Here is a 23,927-nt window from a genome sequence, read left to right as displayed (position 1 = left end):
CAATCGATCTATACATGACCCAAGATACCTTGCATGGCTCACATGAATGAACTTAAATCGATAAATTTCGATAACAAAATTCCAACTAACTAACTAACTAACTAACTAACTACTAACTAACTAACTAACTAACTAACTAACTAACTACTACTAACTAACTACTAACTAACTAACTACTAACTAACTAACTAACTAACTAACTAACTAACTAACTACTAACTAACTAACTAACTACTAACTAACTAACTAACTAACTAACTAACTAACTACTAACTAACTACTAACTAACTAACTAACTAACTAACTAACTAACTAACTAACTAACTAACTAACTAACTAACTAACTAACTAACTAACTAACTAACTAACTAACTAACTAACTAACTAACTAACTAACTAACTAACTACTAACTAACTAACTAACTAACTAACTAACTAACTAACTAACTAACTAACTAACTAACTACTAACTAACTAACTAACTAACTAACTACTAACTAACTAACTAACTAACTAACTAACTAACTAACTAACTACTAACTAACTACAACTAACTAACTAACTAACTAACTAACTAACTAACTAACTAACTAACTAACTAACTAACTAACTAACTAACTAACTAACTACTAACTAACTAACTAACTAACTAACTAACTAACTAACTACTAACTACTAACTAACTAACTAACTAACTAACTAACTAACTAACTAACTAAACTAACTAACTACTAACTAACTAACTAACTACTAACTAACTAACTAACTAACTAACTAACTACTAACTAACTAACTAACTAACTAACTAACTAACTAACTAACTAACTAACTAACTAACTAACTAACTAACTAACTAACTAACTAACTACTAACTAACTAACTAACTAACTAACTAACTACTAACTAACTACTAACTAACTAACTAACTAACTAACTAACTACTAACTAACTAACTAACTAACTAACTAACTAACTAACTAACTAACTAACTAACTAACTAACTAACTAACGACTAACTAACTAACTTACTAACTAACTAACTAACTAACTAACTAACTAACTAACTAACTAACTAACTAACTAACTAACTAACTAACAACTAACTAACTAACTAACTAACTAACTAACTAACTAACTAACTAACTAACTAACTAACTAACTAACTAACTAACTAACTAACTAACTAACTACTAACTAACTAACTAACTAGCTAACTAACTAACTAACTAACTAACTAACTAACTAACTAACTAACTAACTATAAGAAAACTTTCCAGAAAGTTCTATAAAAGCTTTTGAGAAAATTTTATTTTTATAGAAAAATTTCGAGAAATTCTCAGTTCGATATGGAAAATTATTGTGAAAATTATCTTTGTTTAGAAAATTGTCATGAAGATTGTCTTTTTATAGTAAAGAGTAGATTTTCGTGAATATTCTCATTTTGTAGAACATTTTCGTATAAAATTCTCTTTTAATAGAACATTTTAGTGAAAATTCTCCTTTTAGAGAACATTTTCGTAAAAATTATCTTTTATAGCACGTTTTCTTCAATATTCTCTTTTTACAGAACAATTTTGTGAAAATTCCCTTTTCAGTGAACATTTTCGTTGAAATTCTCTTTTTATAAAAAAATTTCGTTAAAATTCTCTGTTTATAGAACATTTTCCTGAAAATTCTCTTTTTATAGAACAATTTTCCTGAAAATTCTCTCTTTGTAGAAAATTTTACGTGAAAATTCTCTTTTTATTGCAAAGTTTCTGTAAAAATCTCCTTTTAGAGAAAGTTTTATAGAAGAGTTCTGTTACTATGGTTAATTTGGACTGATCTTAGTTCGAATTTAAAAATAAAAAATTTGTCGCAATATTTACAGCGAAAATTAAAAATAAGTATTTAAAAAAAAAATGATATTTAATTACAAATTAAGAAATGAGGTATAGAAGAATGTTAAGTATTTGAATAGTAATCGAAATAATATAGATGTAATAAAATATTTTTCTGATATATAGACGATAACTGTAATAGACACACACTCACACACATTTATGAATGAAAAATGTTTTAAAGTTTAAGAAATGTATAGAAAAAACTATAAAATCTGGTAGTGATTTTATAAAAAAAAAATCCAAAATATTCAATGTGAACAAAATTTTCAAATACTCACTATTTTCCATATAAGTTTTAGCCTTATAACCGCCAAAATGATGAGAGTAATCGGAAACAAAATGTAAACCCAAATAGGAGCCAGTGGAAACATAACGCAACAATTTTAGTTTGGTACTCCAATCGCCACATAAACGTTTGGGTAAAACTTCTTGATTAGCTTTATTATTATTATTATTGTTGTTGTTATTGTTACTGCTATGATGATTATGACTATTCGAAGTGGTGGAGGGATGCTGCAAATATGGATTTCCTTTGGGATAATCGGGAGTTTGTATAATGAAATTATTACGTGGACTATAAAGACTGGAATAGATTTGTAATAGTTTTTGATAGTTATTTTGAGCCAAATCGTAACCGTTGTAGTCAGTATTTGTGGTGCATAGACATGATCAGCCGTCATTGCCGAGTTGGGCAGATATCTTAAACTATTTGCTGATGATGTTGTAGAATCATAAGAGCTGCGCTTACGAAACGTTCTTAAATTAGGATTATTGTAGTTAAATTTGAGATTAAGATTAAGACTGTTCTGTATATTGCTATCGATACTTGGGGCATAACGATATTTGGAAGATGTCGATTTTGTAGACGATCTAAGAGATTCTGAGAGTTTGGGTTCGGTAATCTCTAGATAATCATAAGTACAACTGTTGAAGAGAGACAAACATGTTTAGGGGATAATTTTAATTTGTTTTATGTATGTTAGGTTGGGTTGGACACAACTTACCCTTGTTCATTTTCTATGACAAGTTCTTCAAATTCGATGACTATACGATAACCCGCTGGTGCTGTAATTGTTGTAAAACAATTTGCATTGTCGGGATATTGGCGGGGAAATGAGGGACTCCAGATGGAAGCTCTTGGATGTTCTTTAGTCAATGATACTGTTTTATTGCAATCGTTGATCCAATTGCGTCTCAAGGAATCTTTAAAGGAAAATATAGTTTAAGATTTCATTTCAGAAGATTTCATTTCAAGAAAGGGAAATAAAGCTACAACTTCGAAACAGTTAGTCCAACTTCAATAAAATTTCAGATCTCTAGGCCTAGAGGCAACTGCAGCAGTCCCATAGGGCATTCATATATAGTAAAATTGTTTAAATCGAATAAGAAACTAAAAATTTATTAAATTTATTATTTAATTATCAAAATAGCGACGGCTTAGGGGACTCATTCTCGACAATAGAAAACTTTTATAATGGACCAACTGTTACGACCGCATTTATTTCCCCACTTGTGTGAAATTTTTCGTTTTCAAAGAGAAGCGCTATGATTTCCAAATGATCTTTGTTCCGACTTACCATCACTCATGGCTCTTTCACAGATTAGAAAGTTATTGGCACTACAGTCTCTATCGTTCCACATGTATTTGTTGGTTAAAGGACTACGACTGCTTTGCACACCGGGTGGTGTGCGAAAGTAACGTCTGAGCTCTATACAATCCTGACTACTAAGACCATCATCGTTGGGTTGTTTATTGTAATGACCATGTTGTGACCAGCCCGGAAACCAATCTATATATTTGATTTTCAAAATAACTTGTAAAATCAAAGGAAAACTTATAGTATCATACTTACTGGTATATTGAAATGTCAAACCATCACTCCAACGAAAGTCACCCTCATAACTTTTATCCGAACCACCCACCCAATAGGCATTTTGATCGGTGTAACCGGGACTATTAAGCAACAATTCATTGATGGTCTGCTGCTGTTGCTCATTGCGCACCGATACTAAGTGACCTCCCAATTTGGAGCAGTGTTTCTCGGCCTCATGCCAATTCATGGACAGTTCAATGGCTGCTATGCAAAATTGCTCCATAGCAATCCAACCGAAGGCACAATTTGAGACAATATTAGTTAAAGGTCGTGCTTGATAAGACAAATAAATAGCGGGCATTAAAGGTCTACTTATTTGCTGAGCTGATGACGTTCTACGTTCTTCTCTGTTATGCTCCTTAGTAGACGAGCCAGCACGAAAAAGATGTACACTTAGGGTATTACTAGAGGATTCCAAGATAAAACCACGCATATGTTTGGTATTATTGACACAATGTGACCACTTGGAATGATCATTTTCAAAGACCTTTATCACCACACCCACACAATTGGCCGTGCCCGAAAAGGCCATTTGCAGATTGGCCTTAGTGGCTGCCAAAAATCCAAAGGAATCCAAGCCTAGACTAGCGAAGGCCTTATGTTCTCCCATTAACTTACGATTATTTGTTGCATTCATATCAGGCAGTTTATAAAATGGCATTAATGACGACGAAAACGAAGAATAAGCACCAAAATTATTACCACTATTTACAGTTAAATTTATCACTTGTGCATCTACTGTAGCCCCCTGACTCGTAAAGATCGTATACAATTCCTCCTCCTGTACAGCATCGCCTACACCAACATCCGACATCAAGGTCGGCATGGGTAAGATATCGCTGTCATTATTGGTCACCATACGCAGCAGTACACGATTCCCATATGGCAGATGTATACGAAAGTAACACTCCAAAGTGTCTTTCATACTTGGTCGTATATAAAATTCACCACTTCCATTACTTGTATTTACATTATAACAATAATCGACTAATTTATAACTTAAGCTAAACATAGGATTCCTATAGAATTGCACGGAGGCCTCGTCATCCTCAACATTAAAATGATAGACACGATCGGTGGCCTCTAATTCTTCGAGTTTGCCACATAATACCTTATGATCGCTAAAGCGTACATAACCACCACTGGCACAGGGTACATTGAGACGTTGTAGCTCTACGAGCATGCCCGGAGGTGGTTGATTGAGTTCAGAGGCCTCGTTTTTATTGTTGAGATGTTTATAGGAGGGAAAATGTACTGTACAATCTATGCAGTATAAAGGCAGAATGGTATAGTCCAAAGTACCCATAGAAGTTTCACGTAATATTAAATGGCAGTCTAATGAAAGAAATAGAAAAGTTGTTGTTTTATTAAAAGTCCCAATAACCATGGTATACCCTGTATAAGCTTTAAAATATCTCCTTTAACAAATTGCTCCTCATAACCATTCATCTTTTTTTGTTTGTTGTTGTTGTTATTTTTGACAACTACACAGATTTGCACTTACCTTTGCGTATTTGAAATTGAAAAGTTTTCTATATACCACTATTTTTTGTGCTTCATCGACATTTGTTGCACTGGCACTACGATGACCCATATTGCCACTAGCATTTAACCAGACATTATTACTGGAATACGAGCTGTTGTTACTGTTGCTACGCAAGTTGTTCGTTTTGAATTTCAAGCGAAAAAACACTCTGAAATTGAGAAAAAAATGGATAGAAAAACTTAGTTAGAAACAATTTGAAACTAGACTAGAAAGAGAGGTGAGTTAAAAAAAGTTGTTAAAGATTTTTTTTATTTTGCTTTAAAAAAGTTTTTAGAATAAATCAAAAATGTAAAATCTTTGTAAAATGTAAATTGTTTTTTCGTGGAAAGGATATTTTCAAAGTCTTTTGGAATGAGTAATGAGATTGCTTTAATCTTACAAAGAAGGAGTCAATAAACCTTTATTATGAAATTTCCTAAATATCTTAGGAGAAAGACGTAATATGGAGAACAGATATTGGATGCTACAAAGCTAAAGGAATAAAAAAGAAGAAAAGTCTAGCCGATCATAAGCATTAAAACATTTTGCTTATGAAAGCAGTTATAGTGATTACTTTTCATGAGACTGTGGCATCAAAGTTGGTGTTCTAGGCCTAACATTTTAACTCTACATCTTATGAGGAAAGAGGCCAGGTAATCAAGTCGAAAGAAATCATCATGATGCTGTACGTAGTTCTCTGATCTTTTAAATTTTGAGATACATAGATGGAGGACAATACTAATCTAACGTCAGAGTTATACACATGAGGCTTTTACATGGTTCTAAATACAATTGGACTGTCTGTAAACAATACTTGTTTAGACTGGACAAACATTTATTATCCCCGACTTTCCTTCAAAATTTCTAGTGAAAAACGGATCAGCTCATATGATTCCTCCAAACATAAGAATTATTTGTCATTAAATTTCAATATACAAGATTGTCGAATCATGGTCCAAACATTTTTGCCTAAATTCCAGAAGTCCATTCTAATGGTCAAATATTCGTTTTTGTTGAAAGATTGACCAGGTCAAAAGGATTCTCCTAATGTAAACTCTCGTAAACTTTGTTATAAGAGAAAACTGATCGAGTATGTTTCCCATCATATTAAGACTGGAATGTATGTATATTGGATTTCAAACGTTTGAGGGTTTAGCTTCTCAATTTTTCAGCTGATATCAATGTCATCTTTATATGTTTAAGAAGGTACTTTAGGAAAAAATTATAAGTGAAAAGTGATCGAGTATGTTTCTACGAACAGTCAAGTTAAGTCGAAGGGACTCCATTTTGATAGAACAACACCAATCAGATGTAGTATTGTTAGTATTAAATCATGCCTGTAGCAGTAAGAAATCTCAGGAGGTCAATAAGTTTTGACCCAGATTAGTCCTTCTATTCTAAGCCTTTTGTAGAAAGAACCATTTTAAAAAACCCTAACGCAGTTGCTACTGAAACGATGTTGTAGATATCCAGAGCAGCCTTGACATATGTTGGGACTAGGTCCCTATTTAATACCAAATATCTTAAGCAGTTGCTCATATACACCACGACATCCAGATTGGTAACAACGAACGCAGTTACTACTAAATTGATGTTGGAGATATTTAGAGCAGCCTTGACAGATGTTGGGATTAAGTCCATTTATATATTTTTCGATTACAATACAACTACAAATTATATTCTAACCTGATGTACCGAGCAGGGTGACGATGACGCCCGTTAAAGTGTAGCAGATCAGAGTCTCTGTTGGGAATCGAACCCACAACCCTAGTACTGACAGTCTAGCACACTACCAACTAGCCTACCGGGGCACCCAAAAATAAGTCCCTATTTCATACCAGAGCAGCCTTGACAGATGTTGGGACTAGTTCCCTATTTAAAACCAAATATCTTAAGAAGTTGCTCATATACTCCTCGACATCCAGATTTGTAAGAGCTTGTTGAATTGTCGATGTTGTTTCATTATTGAAGAGAATTGTTTAAATTCAAGTGATCTTTCTATAACTCGGACAATTTTATATAGATCTGACTCTGTAGATTGGCCTTAAAGATTGGAGTGTTGTGGTATTCGTAATGAGCCGTCAAGTCATTGCCTAATATTCTAGTAGATGAGACTTTCCTATATATAGAGTTGAAAGGATAAGCGGCTAATTGAACGAAAGTCCTCGGGGATATCATAACTTCTTTTGCCACAGCTTTGGGGATAAAAACGACTTTGACATTTCTTCAGTTTATCAGAACATGTGTCAATCATGATGATTATTCATTTGAACTTTTTAACATCTTTGCCAAAGCACCATCAAGTCCTGGTAACTTAAAATGGGAAGAAACTATCTATCTCCTACGAAATTCTTTCCTGGGAGATAGTATTGTTATTGATTTCCGATAGAGTCCTTATATGAGTCTGCGAGTATAGTCACCTATCCTCTGAAAGCTAATTATTTTGGGCCCTTTTTTGGAACTCTGTTTGTAGTACATAACAGTTGAGATTCAAGTGCGAGAACATATGTATCTTAATTCACTGAGAAAGGCATGTAGAAGAGTAACGGATGTTGAAGATATTGACCAATCACATTAATTCAGAAACTTTTATATGAAGCCAAATGAATGAAATATGACGGACAGGTTTTGGTGCCATTGTTTAGATAAATTTGACCCAATTAATCATTATGGAATCGAAAACAGTTCAATTTTATTGTTATACTTTTATATAAGTTTGTCATTCCGTTTGTAATTTCAACAATATAATTTTCTGACCCCACAAAGTATATATGAATATTCTGGATCCTTATAGATAGCGGAGTCGATTAAGCCATTTCCATTTGTCCGTCTGTCTGTGTCTGCCTGTGTCTGTCTGTGTCTGTCTGTGTCTGTCTGTGTCTGTCTGTGTCTGACTGTGTCTGTCTGTGTCTGTCTGTGTCTGTCTGTATCTGTCAGTGTCTGTCAGTGTCTGTCTGTGTCTGTCTGTGTCTGTCTGTGTCTGTCTGTGTCTGTCTGTGTCTGTCTGTGTCTGTCTGTGTCTGTCTGTGTCTGTCTGTGTCTGTCTGTGTCTGTCTGTGTCTGTCTGTGTCTGTCTGTGTCTGTCTGTGTCTGTCTGTGTCTGTCTGTGTCTGTCTGTCTGTGTCTGTGTCTGTCTGAGTCTGTCCGTGTCTGTCTGTGTCTGTCTGTGTCTGTCTGCGACTGACTATGTCTGTCTGTCTCTCCGTCTGTCTGTATCTCAGTCTGTGTGTCTATTCAAATCAGCTTTCTGAAGACCCCTCTCAATAATTCGATCAGATATGCTTTCGTGAAGTTTCCTATTTAAAATAAGCAAAATCCGTCCATAAATTTAAATTTATTTCACCTTTTATATCAATTACTTTTTAAACTTTTTCGCTTTTTTTCAGCAGAATATCAACAAAATTACTCATTTAAAAGTAGAAGAAAATCATATTTAAAAGAAACTACTAAACAATACAAAATTAATTGTATAATGATGACTTCAAATCAGAAAAACTGCTGTAGCATTTAAGAAACACTCACGCACACACACCCACTCATTCACTCTCAAATAACTGTCCAATGCACAATTAATATTAATTTCAAATTTCAAACTAATTGAAGACAAATTGGAATTGTACATGTTGTGGACAAAGCGACGCAGCATTAAATGTTTCAATATTTGAATGTGTAAGTATGTGTGTATTGAAGTGTAATGAGTAGTGTTGCATGTATTGTTATTGTAAAAATGTTAAAACTACAGTAGTAGTACTTACCTAAACTCAATGGTATCGTCTTGCTCGCAAAGCTCGTTTACCAACCATAAACCCAGGGATTCAGTACTAATGCCGCCAGCAGCATTAGTATTGCTTTTTGTTCTACCCTGCCATTTATTTTCCGATGAACAGATGTTTGTTGTAGTTTCAATCTCGGCTGATTTTCTGCGTTTTTTCTTAGTAGCTGAGGAGGACGAGGAAGAGGAGGATGTAGCTACATTATCTACATAATGCCATTTATTGCTGTAATTTGTATCATGTTGTTGTTGTCGTTGTTGTTGTTTTAGCTTAAAGCCATTTTTTGTTGCCTTATAAAAACCATTTGATGGTATATTATCAACATTTTCTTTTACTTCAAGAGATTCCTTCTTTCCAGTGTCGTCAACACCATCACCATCTTGGCCATTTTGTGTTTCTTCCTCAGACATAGAATTAGAATTATACAAGTTTTTTGTTAACGCTTGAGCGTTTGTATGTTTGGGTGCATTGGCGCTACTTTTCATTTGCCAATTCCCCGTATGCTGAGATGTGGCGAACCATGAAATTGGCAACTTGTTGCCTAAGATTTCACTACTGCTGCCACCATTACTAACATCTTCGCTACCGCCACCATTAGAATCGTTAGCATCATCACTCGTTCCACTATCACTGTTTGTTACAAAACTACCACGTTCTTGGGAACTTAAGAGCGAAACAGTTTCAACAAAGAAATCTCCTGTGTATTGACGGATTGTTGGATTTTGCATTTCTGGTGTTGCTGCTGATGATGTTGAAGATGACGCTGCTGTTGCCGTTGAGTGAGAAGTTTGTAATGGCTCTGTTGGCAAACTTGTTGTTAGACGTACTAGAAAATTGCACGTGCAGTTGCAAAAAAATGTATGTAAAGAAAAGAAAATAAAATTCAACTTTAATAACATTTTAATGAAATTATATTTTTAAATAAAAATAAATGTAGTTTTTAGTTTCCCCTTTTTTGCAATCTCAGGGGTTTAAGTTCTTTTAGTGGGTCAGTGAGTTGTAATAAAACCGAGACATAATTGAAATCTATTCAATTTTATTGAAATGTAAAATGTCTGCAATTGAATTTAAATCATGCTGAAGTATTTAAAAAAGCGTAATTTTATGAAAATAGATATTATTTTAAAGATAACTAACTTAAAGGGGAGAAATTTATATTCTAAACATAAACTGGAGACTAGACAAAAAGAAAAAATGATTTTAATATTCTAATAGACACCTAGGGTCAGATTTTGCAGTTCTGTGTAGGACTGAATAGGAATATTTACTAAAGATAATTCCATTCCAACACTTCTCATGTATTTATTTGGAAAGGAGTGGCCTCCGGTAAGTTAGCATTTAGTGTTTTAGTTTGGAAGACCGGAGTTGGTGGGTTCGATTCCCACCTGAGGCACTGGTTAAGGAGCACGCAACAGGCCCGATAGAGGCCTAAGTGTATTTCTTCGGATTTGATGTATATATGTACATCCTCCTTTCAAACTAACTAACTAACTAACTACTAACTAACTAACTAACTAACTAACTAACTACTAACTAACTAACTAACTAACTAACTAACTAACTAACTAACTAACTAACTACTAACTAACTAACTAACTAACTACTAACTAACTAACTAACTAACTACTAACTAACTAACTAACTAACTAACTAACTAACTAACTAACTAACTAACTAACTAACTAACTAACTACTAACTAACTAACTAACTAACTAACTAACTACTAACTACTAACTAACTAACTAACTAACTAACTAACTAACTAACTAACTAACTAACTAACTAACTAACTAACTAACTAACTAACTAACTAACTAACTAACTAACTAACTAACTAACTAACTAACTAACTAACTAACTAACTAACTAACTAACTAACTAACTAACTAACTACTAACTAACTAACTAACTAACTAACTAACTAACTAACTAACTAACTAACTAACTAACTAACTAACTAACTAACTAACTAACTAACTAACTAACTAACTAACTAACTAACTAACTAACTAACTAACTAACTAACTAACTAACTACTAACTAACTAACTAACTAACTAACTAACTAACTAACTAACTAACTAACTAACTAACTAACTAACTAACTAACTAACTAACTAACTAACTAACTAACTAACTAACTAACTAACTAACTAACTAACTAACTAACTAACTAACTAACTACTAACTAACTAACTAACTAACTAACTAACTAACTAACTAACTAACTAACTAACTAACTAACTAACTAACTAACTAACTAACTAACTACTAACTAACTAACTACTAACTAACTAACTAACTAACTACTAACTAACTAACTACTAAACTAACTAACTAACTAACTAACTAACTAACTAACTAACTAACTAACTAACTAACTAACTAACTACTAACTAACGAACTACTAACTAACTAACTAACTAACTAACTACTAACTAACTATAACTAACTAACTAACTAACTAACTAACTACTAACTAACTAACTAACTAACTAACTAACTAACTAACTAACTAACTAACTAACTAACTAACTAACTACTAACTAACTAACTAACTAACTAACTAACTAACTAACTAACTAACTAACTAACTAACTAACTAACTACTAACTAACTAACTAACTAACTAACTAACTAACTAACTAACTAACTATAACTAACTAACTAACTAACTAACTAACTAACTAACTAACTAACTAACTAACTAACTACTAACTAACTAACTAACTAACTAACTAACTAACTAACTACTAACTAACTAACTAACTAACTAACTAACTAACTAACTAACTAACTAACTAACTAACTAACTAACTAACTAACTAACTAACTAACTAACTAACTAACTAACTAACTAACTAACTAACTAACTAACTAACTAACTACTAACTAACTACTAACTAACTAACTAACTAACTAACTAACTACTAACTAACTAACTAACTAACTAACTAACTAACTAACTAACTACTAACTAACTAACTAACTAACTAACTAACTAACTAACTAACTAACTAACTAACTAACTAACTAACTAACTAACTAACTAACTAACTAACTAACTAACTAACTAACTAACTACTAACTAACTAACTAACTAACTAACTACTAACTAACTAACTAACTAACTAACTAACTAACTAACTAACTACTAACTAACTAACTAACTAACTAACTAACTAACTAACTAACTAACTAACTAACTAACTAACTACTACTACTAACTAACTAACTAACTAACTAACTAACTAACTAACTAACTAACTAACTAACTAACTAACTAACTAACTAACTAACTAACTAACTACTAACTAACTAACTAACTAACTACTAACTACTAACTAACTAACTAACTAACTAACTAAACTAACTAACTAACTACTACTAACTAACTAACTAACTAACCTAACTAACTAACTAACTAACTAACTAACTAACTAACTAACTAACTAAACTACTAACTAACTAACTAACTAACTAACTAACTAACTAACTAACTAACTAAACTAACTAACTACTAACTAACTAACTACTAACTAACTAACTAACTAACTAACTAACTAACCAACTAACCAACTAACCAACTAACTAACTAACCAACCAACCAACCAACCAACTAACTACCTAACTGACTAACTTTTGGAAAGGAATTGAGAATGAGAAGATGTTGTCTTTCCGTTTATAAATTCCACAATTATAATTTTCCGATCCTATAAATGGCTCCTGATAGAAAGCGGTGTCGATTATTGTTTGTCTGTCTGTCCGTCTGGCTGTATTTCTGTTAAAAATCAATTCTTTAAAAACTTCGCGAACCAAAACATTTTAATAATATTAAAATGAAATAAATCATTTGTCCTTTTTCCAATTTCACACAAATGCAAAAGAAAATTTTCACTGATAAATTTATTATATTTCAATTTAATAAATCGAAGTGCAAATAATATAAATTGCCTTTAAAATCAAATGCCATTTGTGAAAGAGGCACTTATGAAGATTAAATATAGATTTAAAATTTAAACATTTCAATAAACAAACACAGACACTCAAAAGCTCAAAATAGAAAGTAGAGTATAAATATTTGAAAAAAAAATTATAAATAGATTATTTGTGCGTTTGTTTGTGTTAAATTAACCTTATAAATCTAAATTGATTTTTAGTCGGATTAAAAAAAATTATAGAAGAAAAATGTACACACATACAGAATGTGCATAATTTGTTAGATATACAGTGATTTTAAAAATAATTCATACAAATACTGGAGAAGTCAAAATATTCTTTTTTAAACTTTACCTTTTATTTACAAATTACATTCTTCATTCCTTCATCTGTTACCTTATTATCTGAAGATAGTTAACAAGTAATAACTTTTACTTTTTTCAGATATACATTTACATTTACTACTTGTTTATTTTAAAACCTAAAAATTTAAATAATTCTTTCTTAATTTAACCTAAAGTCATTTAAGTACAATTCAAATCAAATTGTTTGTTTGTTGTGTCTTTAAACATGTTATTATAACCAAATAAACATAAAAGCAAGCAAGCAACTACAATAACATGTAGGAAAACAACCACAAAAAAACTCAATAAAATCGAATAGTACTTGAAGAATTGAATTTTAAACAATAAAAATAAACAAAAAAAAAAAAAAAAAAAAAAAAAAATAATCGTAAATAGGATTATGGAAATTGCCTGCAACAAAAAACACACCAAGAGGATGGATGTAAACAAACGTATTTACCATATTTTCTTGATGGCACTTACCAGGCATGGAAAATTTAAATTTTAGAATTGTACTAACTTATTACTTAGGTTTGAAGGAACTATAGACTAGACTATAGACTTAACTATAGACTACTCGGGGGAGTTTTCCAGATTTTTCCTACCGAGCGCGTCCCCGGGTGGCGGATAGGGGGTGGTGATGGACCATCTGTCCTCTCCCAGCTTTAATTTCACTTAAGCTGAGGGAGGGCAGATTGTCCACCACCTGGGAATATTATATTCCCCGCGGACCAAAAAACTGGAAAAAAAAAACAAATATGGAAAATAAAAATAAAAAGATAAAAGTTACGGTGCAGGGCCTAAATAACCCAGTACCGGCGGCAAGTGTTGATCTACTCGCGAGTCACGTGTCGTCGTCATCCTGCAATCGTGAGCAGAATACTACTACGGAGGTGGGTACCTTGGCCTCCGTGGCGGACAATGCGTCAAGTGTACAGCATGCCGCTGGCAAAAATATAGGGGTGAAAGAGAAGGATGTACTCGGAGAGAGCTCTAAGCTACCTCAGCCTTTAAATATAGGTGAGGGTTCCGACTCTGAATCCTCAGATGATAATAAAAATAATACCATTATAGCAAATCCCAAAAAGGATGAAGTAGAGCAAATGGTGAAAGAGGTGAGTGATAGCATAGCTAAACTACCTATTACTAAGAAAAGACTTTCTGGAGCACAGAGGAGGAAGTTGAAAAAGATGCTTCAGGAAATCATAGTTAGTCAATCCCACGACACTCCAAAGGAAAAATCGAACTCTCTCACAAGATCTGAGGCAAAAAGGATCAGGTCTCCCGAGGAGTTGACAACTGAGAATAAACCTAAGAAGAAAAAGAGCTCCCCGTCTTCTAATACACAGTCGAAGCCAAGCCATACTTCACTCAAAGGAATCTCAAGTGAGAATCCTGCGAGTAAGGGTGACAACGCCAAGCCAGATATTCCGAAGACGAACACGTCCGCGAAATCAACCTCGAAGATAAGGGAATCTCAAAAGAAGCCCCGAAAAACGAGGAAGGAGAAGCTAGACGGAGGAAAAGGAAAAGAGCCGCCATCTTACGCCACAGTTGCCAGAAGTAGGCACCGGGACGATCTCTGCTATGCAGTTTACGATGCCGGTAATCCGACAGGCAAAATTCCAATAGACCAACAGAGTAAAATAGAAGACCTGGTCAACAATAAGATAGTGGACCATGCAATCGCTTCGAAGGGCAAACAACCAATAGAGAGCGAGAGCTGCGAGTTCAGCATGGGCGTGATGTTGATGAGGTTGGCATCTCACCAATGTGTTAGCACCCTAAAGAACTTGGTGGAAAGTATCCCTCCTCCCTGGGACGGCGCTAGGCTGGGACTGGCAAAGAAGAGCGAGCTTCCGGTGCTCCTAAAGTCCACTGTCTACATAAAAGGATGGGGCAGTAAACTGGCTAATGAACGTATACTGGAAATTCTTGGAGGTCAAAATGCTGAGCTGGCCGTGGAAAAATGGGATGTCTTTTACAGGAATGAAGAACCTGAGGGAACTTTATTTGTAATAGGTATCGACCAGAAATCCATGGCTAGTCTTGCCAAGAATAAAGGTAGAGCTTACTTCGCCTCTAAATCTGTCATATTCAAAATTGGGAAGGTGCCGATTGGAAGGGCTGTTACAACAAGCCTCGAAAAGGATACTAAAAAACCTAAGACCACAGCATCAGTATCCACTACTGATAACGTTGAGGAGTCAAATCCTAAAATCGAGGAATTTACCATTAACTCGCCAGAAGAAAGTGTAGTTGCCCTTTCCAAAATTGGGAAGGCGCCGATTGAAAGGGCTGTCAAAACCGGCCCCGACAAGGACACTAAAACACCTAAGACAGTACCCAAAGCATCATTAGCAAGTACTAGCAATGTTGAGGAGTCAAATCCTAAAAGCGAGGAGGAAATCACTCACCCGCCAGAAGACAGAACAGCAATGCTCTCCAGAATTGGGAATGTGTCTATTAAAAATATTGCTATTCCTATGCCTGATAAGGACACCGCAGTGCCATCAACAGTACTCACTGCATTAATAGCCACTTCAGGCTATCCGGAGGAGTCAAATCCAAAGAGCGAGGAGGTGACCACCAACTCGCTGGAAGACAGTTTAATGGATGACCATGATTGAGGTTATCCAAATAAACCTCCATCGGAGCGAGACAGCTACCAACGCTCTGATGGCTAAAATCAACACAGGTAAAATACATATAGCTTTAATCCAGGAACCTTGGACGATTCGCAACAAGGTTTCTGGATTAAATCACGTAAATTTCCAACTTTTCTACGCTGATACAGGATCTCGCCCGAGAACATGTATCTTATGTCACAAGAACTTATGTTTTCTCCTCTCAACAGGATTATCAACATCGGATGCAACGGTGCTGAAGCAAGGTCGTGGCAACATATTCCTTGCATCTATTTACCTGCCTTTCGATTCTCCGACACTACCACCAACGTCGGATCTGATGAAACTGGTTGAAGAGGCACAAAGGAAAAATAAGAAAATTGTAATAGGTTGTGATGCCAACTCGCATCATGTAGCTTGGGGTAGTACAAACACCAATCGCAGGGGACAAGCCCTCATGGATTTCTTTAATACTAAAGACTTGATAACATTGAACTTAGGTAATAAAGCTACCTTCGTCAATAGAATCAGAGAAGAAGTATTAGATATAACTATATGTTCAGAAGAGCTTATAAACGAAATTCAGGATTGGAGAGTTTCGGACGAGCACTCCTTTTCTGATCATCGGTACATAAGATTCAAAATACTAAGGCCACCACCAAAGCCGATAAAGTTTCGGAATAAGTCTAAAACTAATTGGACAATGTTCGGGACCTTACTAAAGAACCGTTTAGGTCAGGACACTTTTCAATGTCGAAATAAAGAGGATATAGATGCCAAAGTGGAAACGTTCACAAGTGCCCTGGTTGAATCGTTCGAGGACAGCTGCCCTCTGCGAGAGCGGAGATCTGCCCAGGAAAAACCCTGGGTAACTGGGGAGATCCGGAACCTTGGGAAGACTCTTCGCAAACTATTTAACCGGGCACGGCGTAAAAAGACCGCAGTATACTGGGATGAGTATCGTAATAAACTTGGTGAATATAAGAAAATCGTTCGAAGAGCCAAACGAGACTCCTGGAAACTTTTCTGTGAACAGGTAGATAGCGTAAATGACGTATCGAAGATAAAATAATTCCTATCCAAAACTCATGTCCAACCGGAATCTATGATCGATGACACGGGCAGGAGGCTTGAGGATATGGAGGAGACAATGAAACTCCTAATGGATTCTCATTTCCCACCCGGTATATCGAATAACATAGATGAACCGATATTGGAGGAAGGGGAGGGTAACACGGAAATAGTAATTACAACTGACATGGTGAAAGGGGCAATCAAGAGCTTTGCTCCCTATAAAGCTGCAGGGCCGGATGGAATTTTCCCGGCACTTTTGCAGATGGAGGCGGGACTGGTTTCCGTACATCTGTCACAGATATTCACGGCATGCTTAAAATTGGCATATACCCCAGTTAAATGGCAGGATGCAAGGGTAATATTTATACCCAAACCAGGGAAACCTAGCTATGCGACACCTAAGTCCTATCGACCGATAAGTCTTACGTCCTTCCTACTTAAAACCTTGGAACGGATAGTCGATAGCATGGTTAAAAGCAGCATACCATACAATGACCTTAAATATAAGCAGCATGCTTATGTAAAGGGACGATCGGTGGAAACCGCTTTAAATGAAGTTGTCCACTACATAGGTGAATCTTTCGATAGCAAACTGTATACACTGGCAGTATGCATTGACATCGAAGGCGCTTTCAATAACGTGCACACTGATACCCTTATCCAATCCCTAGACCAGTTTTATGTTGACCGGGTGCTCCGTAACTGGATCAACTACATGCTAAGGAACAGATGGATAAGCTGCGAGATGTACGATATAACTATCAGGAAAAAGGTATTTCGCGGTATACCACAGGGTGGCATTTTGTCACCTTTACTCTGGGTCACCACGATTAATAGCCTCCTAAGGACCCTAACCGAGAAAGGACTTAGACCTGTCTGCTATGCAGACGATGTCGTAATACTTTTAAAGGGAAAGGATCCAAATTACTTGTGTAGAAGAGCTGAGGAGGCTCTGAATACGGCCTTGAGCTGGGCTCAACCGAGAGGCCTCAATGTTAACCCGGCGAAGACGGAAATCTGTCTTTTCACAAGAAAGACAAAAATTTCTACATATACTGAACCTTGCTTCTTGGGCAAGAAGATACCGGTGACAGACAAAGTTAAGTACTTAGGTGTAATACTTGACCGGAAATTAAAATGGAGACACCACATAGAGGATAGGATCAACAAGGCACATCGGTGATGGGCGATATGTAGGAGAACCATAGGCATGAAATGGGGTCTTAGTCCTACTATGACAAATTGGCTTTATAAAAGTGTAATTAGACCAATTCTAGCTTATGCTTCAATAATCTGGTGGACTGCTTTGGACAAAAAGTGTAATATCAAACTACTACAGGGAGTTCAGCGTACATGCTGCTTGGGTATAAGTGGTGCCATGTGTACTACTTCAACCAAGGCTCTGGAAACGTTGCTAGATATTCCACCCATTGAAACATATATAAGATATGAGGCGGCGCTTACAGCCGAACGGCTCTTTACTTTAGGCGAACTGGCCAAAAACGGTTATAGGACACGTCATCAATGTATACTGGACACATTGGAAGGTTATACACATTCATCGGACGTGCCTGATCGCATACCAGACACTGAATATGTCGGAAACTTTGAAACGCTAATCCCAGATAGAATGTCTTGGTCAAGCGGAACATTAGAGCAAATACCAGTAGGAATCCGTTGCTACACGGATGGCTCTAAATTAGGGGACAAAGTGGGTCTGGGGTTCTATATTGAAGACCCAGAAACAGAAATATACCACCGTTTACCTAATCATAACACAAGCTTCCAGGCAGAAGTACGAGCAATAACGGAATGTGTAAATTGGATTAGAATAAATATGGCGCCCACAGGGCTTAATATATTTACCGACAGCCAGAAGGCAATTTGTGCGATATCAGGTGATAGAATTAAATCTAAGACCGTATTGGATTGTAAGAAAGCTTTAACTGAATACTCTCCCAGAGGTAAGGTTCACATCATATGGGTACCAGGCCACTCGGGAGTAATCGGCAACGAAAGGGCGAATGTAATAGCTTTAAAGGGAAGGGAGCTCGATGTAGTTAACCTGACAAACGCAAAACCATTCGACGCAACAAAAGCTGAATTAAAAATATGGATGAGAGAATCCCATAAGGCCTCTTGGAATAATGAAACGGTGGGTAGAACCACAAAGATTCTATGGGGTGACCCTGATGAGAGCAAGACGAGAAATCTTCTCAAAATGAGCAAGTCTGAGGTTAGTATGATGGTACGTATTCTGAGTGGACACACAGGATTACGAGCACATCTATACAAAATTGGACGTGCGAATTCAGACGAATGTAGAGCATGTGGAGAGGACAGTGAAACTCTGGAGCACTTTCTTTGCCATTGTCAGGCATTCGTCGAAGTTAGATCCAAGTATCTTGGAAGTGATGTTATTCCGGAAATAACATTCTTAACCAACACCGATTGGAAGATTCTTAGGAATTACGTCCAGGAAACTGAGTTTCTGAACATTCAGTAAACAATTTTTTTTTTTTTTTTCTTGAATTGGAGCGCACAACAGGCCCGATAGTGGCCTAGGTGTATTTCTTCGGATTTGATGTAGTATACATCCTCCTATCAACCTAACCTAACCTAACCTAACTATAGACTAGACTATAGACTAGACTATAGACTAGACTATAGACTAGACTATAGACTAGACTATAGACTAGACTATAGACTAGACTTTAGACTAGACTATAGACTAGACTATAGACTAGACTATAGACTAGACTATAGACTAGACTATAGACTAGACTATAGACTAGACTATAGACTAGACTATAGACTAGACTATAGACTAGACTATAGACTAGACTATAGACTAGACTATAGACTAGACTATAGACTAGACTATAGACTAGACTATAGACTAGACTATAGACTAGACTATAGACTAGACTATAGACTAGACTATAGACTAGACTATAGACTAGACTATAGACTAGACTATAGACTAGACTATAGACTAGACTATAGACTAGACTATAGACTAGACTATAGACTAGACTATAGACTAGACTATAGACTAGACTATAGACTAGACTATAGACTAGACTATAGACTAGACTATAGACTAGACTATAGACTAGACTATAGACTAGACTATAGACTAGACTATAGACTAGACTATAGACTAGACTATAGACTAGACTATAGACTAGACTATAGACTAGACTATAGACTAGACTATAGACTAGACTATAGACTAGACTATAGACTAGACTATAGACTAGACTATAGACTAGACTATAGACTAGACTATAGACTAGACTATAGACTAGACTAGACTAGACTATAGACTAGACTATAGACTAGACTATAGACTAGACTATAGACTAGACTATAGACTAGACTATAGACTAGACTATAGACTAGACTATAGACTAGACTATAGACTAGACTATAGACTAGACTATAGACTAGACTATAGACTAGACTATAGACTAGACTATAGACTAGACTATAGACTAGACTATGGACTAGACTATAGACTAGACTATAGACTAGACTATAGACTAGACTATAGACTAGACTATAGACTAGATATAGACTATACTATAGACTAGACTATAGACTAGACTATAGACTAGACTATAGACTAGACTATAGACTAGACTATAGACATAGAACTAGACTAGACTAGACTAGACATAAGACTATAGACTAGACTATAGGACTAGACTATAGACTAGACTAAGACTAGACTAGACTATAGACTAGACTATAGACTAGACTATAGACTAGACTATAGACTAGACTATAGACTAGACTATAGACTAGACTATAGACTAGACTATAGACAGGTCTCTTGACTACTATATGGACTACTTATCAAACGTTTATCCATGCTTGGTACTTATTGTATATATGTAGAATGATAGACACACATACATACATATGGATTATAGAGCTCGTACACAGATACTTAATGATTGTTTGTTTCTACCCTGCAGTTAGATTGTTGCAGAACTTACGCTAGTAGAAAGTCATAAGTTTGTGTCAATGATCTAACAATATTAACAAATTCGCGACAATCAATCAATCAGTTGTTTAACAAAAACCAAGTAATATATTGCAGGGTACATTGAGCGGATCAATGAATAGACAATGGGAAAATACTTAAAAATTGCCAAGGGTAAATACACCAGGAAGAAATTCTCTTAGACATATCAACAAATAAAATACAATTGATATTTGTAGACTTAATGACCTTGTTGTTGTTGTTGGTTTTTATTTATAACGTAACCTTTAAAATGTATATAACTTTTCAAATGTATAAACAACTACGGCAATAAAATTTATAAAATTTGCAAATACTCTTATGACATGTCTAAACTAGAGAAAATATCTTTAACAGAAATATATATGCATATTAGGGTGGACCTCTTTTTATAGAAGAAAAATAAGATACTGATGGTAGTTAGTACACAGAAAAAACTTAAAACTTAAATATTCAATCCCTTCAGCATGGTTTTTGCTAAGTGTAAAATATATATTACAAATAACAAATGTAATATCAATATATGCATATGAATTATTGAGAATTGTCACTTTTACACTCATAATTTTAATATATTGAAAAAAAGACTACATACATATGTATCTATAATATATTCCATTGTAAACACACTTACAAACTAATATTCTCTTGTCTACAACAAACAATGTCAATCTGATGTCAATCAACAGCTGTCAATTTACCATAAAAAAGCCTTTAAAAAGTCATCAAGTTCAAAGTGAGCAAAAACCGAACAAGAAGGCACAGTGAAAAACGAGAAGAGGTTAATTACATTTGTTATACATCATGCTAATCGACAATTTTCAAATTTAGAAATTTGTTAGTATTTGGCACAAATTGAGTGTGAGTGTCAATTGGGAATATGCAACAGCAACAAATGTTGCAATTAAATGTTTTAAAATTAAATTCTAATTTTGCAAATAAAAACTTAGATAGAACATTTAATGATGATATGCATGTGGTTTTATGTGAGTGTTAGTGTGTAAATGTTTTATAATTGTGTGTGTGTTGAAAATTTCTTGAAAATCTTATAAGCCTCATGAAAAAAGTTTTCTTTTTTCATTTGTCAAATCCTTGAGCAATTACTTAAATGAGAAATAAATGGAACGAAGCGTAAAGAAAACGAAAAACTACTTTAGTTTTAAAGTAAATTCAACCTTGTAGATAGAAATCTTATCCAATTGTTTTTGGTGGAATTAATAAGTGATGATGTGTGAGAGAGGGTTATAAGATGGAAAGGGCCATTAAATAAAATTGGTTAAATGAATTCATCTTAAATTCTTTTGTACGGATCATTTTGGTTTCAAACTCAAGATATATTATACTATTGACTATTTTATAGACTAGTCTATTGACTATTATATAGACTAGTATATTGACTGTTCTATAGACTAGCCTATTGACTCTTCTATAGACTAGTTTATTGACTATTATATATACTAATCTATTGACTATTATATAGGCTAGTCTATGGCTATTATATAATGTAGTCTATTTACTATTCTATATACTATTTTATAGACTAGTTTATTGACTATTCTATAGACTAGTCTATTGACTATTCTATAGACTAGTCTATTGACTATTTATATATAAATCTATTGACTATTATATAGACTAATCTATGACTATTATATAGAGTAGTCTATTGACTATTCTATAGACTAGTCCATTGACTATTCTATAGATTAGTCTATTGATTATTCTATAGATTGTGTATTGATTATTCTATAGACTAGTATTTTGACTATTCTATAGACTGGTCTATTGATTAATCTATATACTGTTCTATTGACTAGCCTATTGAATATTCTATAGACTAGTCTATAGACTACTCTATAGAATGTTCTATTGACTTTTCTATAGACTAGTATATTGACTAGAATAGTAAATATTCTATACACTTGTTTTTTGACTATTCTGTAGACTGTTATATTGGCTATTGTATAGACTCTTCTATTGACTATTCCGTATACTATTCTATTGACTATTCTGTAGGATAGTCTATTGGCTATGCCATAGACTAGTCTATTGACTATTGTATGGACTAGTCTATTGACTATTCTATAGACTTGGCTATTGATTATTCTATAGACTAGTCTCCTCTATAGACTATTTTAATGGCTATTCTATAGACTACTATATAGACTAGTCTGTTGACTATTCTTTAGACTATTCTATAGACTAGTCTATTGACTATTCTGTAGACTAGTCTATTGACTATTCTATAGACTAGTCTGTTAATTATTCTATAGACTAGCCTATTAATTATTCCATAGACTAGTCAATTAATTATTCTACATACTAATCTAATCTAATCTAATCTATAGACTAGATTATTGACTATAGACGAGTCTATTGACTATTCTATAGACGAGTCTATTGACTATTCTATAGACGAGTCTATTGACTATTCTATAGACTAGTCTATTGACAATTCTTTAGATTACTCTATTAACTGGTGTATTGACTATTCTAGACTAGTCTATTGACTATTCTGTAGACTAGTGTATTGACTATTCTATACACTAGTCTATTGCCTATTTTATAGATTAGACTATAGTCGTGGCTTCTATTGTAGAGACCACAATTTGATTGCTGTATATTTTCAAAGCCATCGATTATTCAAGTTTTAAGCCGATGTTGTTATTACTTTCGAAGTTGTATGTTTTGTACTGCATATTGCTGGTTTATAGTTAACTTCTCCTAATTTGAGACACTTACCTAAAGGCCCTTAACTATTTTCGCTGCATTTTACCGAAATTCTCACCATTAAATACACGAAATATTAAACAAGTGCAAAACTTTCATCCAGTTTTTTTTTTGGCTTTAAAAAAGAT

At 34.3% G+C, this 23,927-nt stretch overlaps 1 protein-coding gene across 1 annotated transcript in view; it reads right to left on the bottom strand.

Annotated features, from left to right (window-relative positions):
- LOC119612472 overlaps window positions 1-23,927 on the bottom strand; it is a 60,427-nt gene that overhangs the window by 1,644 nt on the left and 34,856 nt on the right. Inside the window, 8 exon segments of the mRNA XM_037968281.1 lie at window positions 2,162-2,536; window positions 2,539-2,807; window positions 2,888-3,086; window positions 3,461-3,673; window positions 3,737-5,092; window positions 5,262-5,291; window positions 5,294-5,451; window positions 9,038-9,881. Coding sequence (XP_037824209.1) covers window positions 2,162-2,536; window positions 2,539-2,807; window positions 2,888-3,086; window positions 3,461-3,673; window positions 3,737-5,092; window positions 5,262-5,291; window positions 5,294-5,451; window positions 9,038-9,881 — 3,444 coding nt within the window.

The sequence above is a fragment of the Lucilia sericata genome, unplaced genomic scaffold (assembly GCF_015586225.1).
Source record: "Lucilia sericata isolate MDLA Ls3-8-SP2 unplaced genomic scaffold, ASM1558622v1 Contig001705F_arrow, whole genome shotgun sequence".
NCBI classification, from domain to species: domain Eukaryota; kingdom Metazoa; phylum Arthropoda; class Insecta; order Diptera; family Calliphoridae; genus Lucilia; species Lucilia sericata.
This window is presented reverse-complemented; position numbering and strand designations above follow the sequence as displayed.